Source organism: Centruroides vittatus, unplaced genomic scaffold (genome assembly GCF_030686945.1).
Source record: "Centruroides vittatus isolate TY-2023 unplaced genomic scaffold, ASM3068694v2 contig_2445, whole genome shotgun sequence".
NCBI lineage: Eukaryota > Metazoa > Arthropoda > Arachnida > Scorpiones > Buthidae > Centruroides > Centruroides vittatus.
In genome coordinates this window covers 1-5,737 of record NW_027121543.1, presented here as the reverse complement: position 1 = coordinate 5,737, position 5,737 = coordinate 1, and the positions used below count along the sequence as shown (strand labels likewise).

The 5,737-nt window shown below is 32.2% G+C and overlaps 1 protein-coding gene across 1 annotated transcript; it reads right to left on the bottom strand.

Annotated features, from left to right (window-relative positions):
* Nucleotides 1-1,469: 1,469 nt before the first annotated feature.
* On the bottom strand, nucleotides 1,470-4,598 carry LOC136971304 (uncharacterized; the record flags this gene model as incomplete). Its single annotated transcript, XM_067265761.1, has 2 exons — nucleotides 3,640-4,598; nucleotides 1,470-3,592 (listed from the first exon to the last, which is right to left on the bottom strand). Coding segments are annotated over exons 1-2 (3,082 nt in total), but the record flags the coding sequence as incomplete, so codon positions are not given.
* Between the last annotated feature and the right edge of the window lie 1,139 nt (nucleotides 4,599-5,737).

Below are 5,737 nucleotides of genomic sequence, written 5' to 3'. Positions count from 1 at the left end.
TTAATACCATCAATTTAAAGACCTTCCAACTCATACTGCAACTTGTAACTTTCTTCACACACTTGGTTCTTAAACATAAAATAGCATTAATTAATGCTACTTATGTCTTTAATGAATTGTTACGTTAAAAAATTTGTGAGCATATTTATATAATCTATAAATTATGTCTATCTTGGCTGAATGGAATATTTCATACATTGCTCTTTCATCAGTGCACCTTGTTAACATATGCAAGTCAAGATTATGTGCTAGTTTCTTTGCATCTTTACAGCCACAAAACATATGAAATTTTGAAATTATTGTATGACATCTAGGGCAGATACTCTTGGAAAACTCAATGAAATTATTATTGATTAATATTAATTCCTTATTTATTCTAAGTTGTATGAAAAATCTTTTGACATTAAACGCCAGGTTAGTTAACATATAGTTATTAATAAATGGATACTCAAGAATTACGTTATACCAATTAGTTTTCTCTCTTATAAATATATCTTCTATGTCTTGTGATAAAGAGATTTCGAGCACGTTTTGTATCAACATTTGGAAATGTTGTTCACTTATTTCAGGTAAATCTAGGAATATTGTAACAGAATATCCAAAGCGCTTTAAAATTTGTGCAATTTGTGACACCCAGTTTGTGCTTTGTCCTTTAATCAAAGACTTTCGATACAATTGGTATAATAATACAGTGGAAAGATTGCGGGCATCTCTTATTTTAAATAAAAATTTCATGTATCTTCTTATTAAGGTAGCACTCAACTTAAACCTACTTAATTCCAATCTTAACGCGCTACCTGGTGTGTTGTAATCCAACAAAAAAATCTTGCGTATAAACCTGTTTTGGATCACTTCTAGTTTTTGAAAGTTCGTAAGGCTCCAAATTGGGGCCGCATAGCCAATAAAATTCATTATAATAGAGTTAAACAGCCTAAAATGAACTTGGATGTTCTTTATCTTTGCTCTGTAAAACAATCTAATCATATTATTTATTAAAGTATTTGCTTCAGCGATGACTTTTTTATACTGTTTGTTGAAGGACAAACTGGGTGACAAGATGATACCTAAAAATTTTATTTCCTGAACTACTTCCAGTTCTTCATTATTAATAAAAAACGACATATACTTTTTTGGTAGGTTAGCACCATTCCTGAATATCATGACTTTGGATTTTTTTGGGTTTATTTTTAATTTCAAGCCATCTAAATAATTTGTCACTAGTTGAATTTTCCTACGCAAGGCCGCGGCAGTTGGGGCAATGATGACTATATCGTCCGCGTAAGATAACGAATGAACAACTTGTTCTCCTATTATAAACCCATCATCTTCGTTCTCAAAACAATTATTTAAATCAAACGTAAAAAAATTAAACAAATAAGGAGACCAGGGGTCTCCTTGCAATAACCCTCTGGCTGAGTCAAACGATGGCCACTGTATATTGTTCTGTTTGACTATTGTTTTGTACCTACCGAACAACAATCCGACAATTTCTGTTAGTCGTTCACTTGCATGATAATATGTCATTTTCGATTGTAAGCCGGTGATGCTCACCGAATCGTATGCCTTTTCCAGGTCCACGAAAAGTGCAAAGACCTTTCGTCTTTTCTTCATTAGCTGTAACTGTACAATTGCTATCAGAATAAAGATGGCCAGCTGAGTACCTCCATTTTTAATATACGCATATTGAGTTTCATTCTTATAGTTGTTTTCATCTATCCACTTGTTAAACTTCAACATTAGAACGGCCGTAAAAACTTTACGCAGCCCTGACAACAGAGCAATTGGGCGGTAATTAATTGGGTCTTTTCTGTCACTATGTTTAAATATCATAGCAAATGTTACTTCGTTCCATGAGACTGGTATCACTCCTCGGGTGTAAAACCCGTTGAATTGTCGAGTTAAAAACCTAACCATCTCAATTGGAAAGTTTTTAATTATATAATTAGAAATTAAATCAGACCCAGGAGCTGAATTTTCTTTTAACTTCCCAATGCAGTACTGTATTTCTTCTACTGTAATCACTTCCTCAAAATCAGTACCTTGAAATGATCTAGTTATTTCCTTCTTTGCACTATTTTTACTTTTATACACTTCTGAAAAAGTGCTGAAATGGCGAAGCCAATCACTGTAGGACACTTGAATAGAATCTTTGTGTTTTGACTTAAAACCTCGAAAGCCATTAACTATCGACCAAAACGACGCTGTGTCTCTGGTCGCAATCAACTTATCACTTATTTCTGAATAATACCTTTTCTTTTTTGCCTTCACAAGATTGTTATATGCTTTCTTACTGTTTAAATACTTTTTCAATGCTTCTTCCGTATTTGCTTTTCTAAATTTTTGTAAATTTTTTTGTTTTCTAATTTTAAAAGAATAGCACTTATTGTCAAACCACTTGTTTTTATATTTGGCTGCGTTATTACCTGAGCTTTTCTTAAACCGATAAGAGTCTAATATTGCCATTAACAGATTGTAATTTCCAATCGGATCATTTTCTCTTTCATGAAGTAGTACATCATTAATATTTTTCATAATTTCATTGCAAAATTTGACTTTGTTGATCGACAATTTTATTCCTTCATTAGCGTTACTAGCTTGGGAAGCTCTGCACCCCCCGTTTCGATCTTCTATGGTCCCACTTACCTCCAACCGGACCGGGAAGTGATCAGAATCGTCTTTGTCTAATACAGACAGTGCATTGCACTGTTCTATCAAAAACTCTGAGCATATGATGTAGTCGACAATTGATTTTCCCATTGGCGAGACGAAGGAGAACTCGGCAGGAATATCGCCCATAAGCCTCCCATTTAATATAAAAAACTCGTTTACTTGAGCAAAATCCAAAAGGATTCGACCATCAGCATTAACAGTCTTATCCTTGGATATTCTTTTGTTATTAATATTATTTCTTTTGATACTTTTTGTATCCATTAACTCACCTATACGGGCATTGAAGTCACCTCCAATCAACCATAAATTGACAACATTAGACCACTGATCAATAGTTTTTTGGACTTCATTTAATATTAACTTTTTATCTGAAGATGGTGCCAGATAAATTAACACAATTCCCACAAGCGACTCTTCCCAGCATATACTGATATTATGTTCAAGCTCAATTACAACAAAAATAAACTTGTCTGTGATACAATATTTAAATAGCTTACCAAAATACTTCTTAATTAACAACAATAATCCACCCGCTGGACGGCCTGTTCTACACTTCCTCTGAGCTCCGCTGAACAACACCATGTTTTCACGTTTTAACGTCTCCTCATCTTCTTTACTTAGGTTGACTATCCAGGTTTCGGTGAAGCCACATATCGTTTGAATTTTTATATACTCTTTCACTGATTTTCTATGCATTTTCCCCCGGAGACCTTGTATATTCCAAAAACCAATAAGTAATTTATTTCTAACATTATTAGTGTATCTTATAAATGTAAGATTATTATTATTAACGTCATTGACTTTATCGGCCAAATTTATGGTAGAATTTTGAACCAACTGTAAATTATTAACAATAGAATCAGGATTAGATATATTACACCTTAATTTTTCTTCCTGCCCTATCTCCGCAGTCCAGCATCTCCTAAAAAAAGATTTAATTGGATGATCTTATCTGAGGCAATATCATACGTATAAACTAAGTTATCTTTTATATAATAATCATCTCGTACTATTATTTTTTCATTATTTGACTTTTCTAATTTAATTCTGGCCTGTAAATGTTTTTTTCTTATCCTCGATCTTCTACACAAATCGGCCGTGAAAATTATTTTTTTCTCATTTACACCAACTAAGTTCGGTTTTATACTCCAAAATTCTTTAAGAATTAAATTCCTTATATTTATAGACTCTAAGATTATTTTAACAATAGGTTTATTGCTGCTGCTATTTAATTTAATTAATCCTTCTATTTCGATGTTTTTTAATTTTAATTCGTTATTAATAAATGAAATTATTTCTTGTAAATAGTCTGATGTTGCAAATGGATAATTTATAATAATTATATTCTTTTTAGTCTTTTCGTTTGCTAATTTATCAAACTCAAATTCGAACATACCTTTGAGATGGTCATTAATTTCCGATTTTTTGTCCAATTCTTGTAACTTATTTCTAATTTCCGTCAATTCCTTTTTATAACACTTATATTCTTCTTTCAATGTATTTACCTCAGATTTGATTGATTGAATCTCAATGTTTAACCGACTAAAATTATCCTGGATTAACTCGTAAATAGATTGCAATGTATATGGAGATTTAACTGCAGTTTGTGATTCCAGTTCATTCACTGGTTCAAAATAATCATGAATTGTTGGTTCTTTTGTGAATACAGACGGTTGTTTATTCTCTTCTTCTATTTGGTGAGAATCTATACTTAAATTTTCTATCTGTTGGATTTCTTTCTCCTCGTCCTTGGAGCTTTCTTTCCGAGGTCTTCCACGCCCCTTCTTTTGCATATCCTGATGACTTGTTTGCTGTGGGGAACGAGGGAAAGGACCTGGATTGGGCTCAACTCCAGCAATTATTAACAATATAATAATCAAATCCAGTGATAACCTATTCGCCAATTTCACTATTTTTCCGTCGTACATATTCTTCTTCCTTTAACACAATTGTATTTTAGTATACTACGTATCAGCTACTTCCAAAAGTTCACTCTCACACCAGGCGAGCAACTCACATCCACCATTGTTAATATGTAAAATTAAATTAACCATGATTTCTTAAAACACACTCAACTGACAGATGGAATGTTTCTTTTGATCAGTGTTGCACGAAATCGTATACAATACTTGTTAAAAGCTTCACTAATTAAAATTACAAGCTAAATTTTTTGATGTATATCATGTGTGTAGAAGTATAAGAAACACTCTTTTATAACCGACTTCGAGTGATTAGCGGACAAATTATTAACAACAAATACTAACTTCTACTAGAACCAATTTTTGCTGTTTATTACTTTCAACATCTCCAAATGCATTTCGCTTTGTTTAAGCCTCTTCAGTGGAGAACCCAACAGCAAACTGTTTTATACTAATACGGTTACGCGTTCCCAGCATGCATCAACGTTCATCCCGACATTTAGGTTTATCAAGTTTACATAATCCACAATACAAAAGTGTTCTATCATTCTTCTTTTAAACAGGTTTTCTACTTTGTACAATATTTTAACATTATTTCTATAAATATTACAATGAAAATTACTGCAGTGTTGATACCGAGGTGACTTCTGTCTTTTAAGACAAATTGCAGCCTCGGTGTTCGTTTAGGCGTGTCCCGAGTTTTCTTCCCGTCTCTCCAATGTATGATTTTGCTTGTAAACAAGTACATGACAGTTTGTACACTACTCCTGCGACATCGAGTTGATCTTTAACATTATCAACACTAAAAAACAAAACAGGATTAATTACATTAGACAATTTATTTTCCTACTGCACATATAGAAAATTTCTTAAACATAGGTTTATATCGTTCATAGTGATTGTATATATAAGGAATTTTTACATAAACATTACTATTTACTTGATTTTTTACATTGTATCTATAATTTATAAAAGAATTGTATCACTTGCAGATTTTACTTTTTGGATAGTCATTTAATAAGTACTTCTGAAATAGTTGTTTTACTTCTTTATCGATGTCTTCCTGTAAAGATGTTCGGTTTAGTATTTTCCACAGTTCCATGATACATACATGATACATTTTACAGACGTAACAGTTGTTATTATAC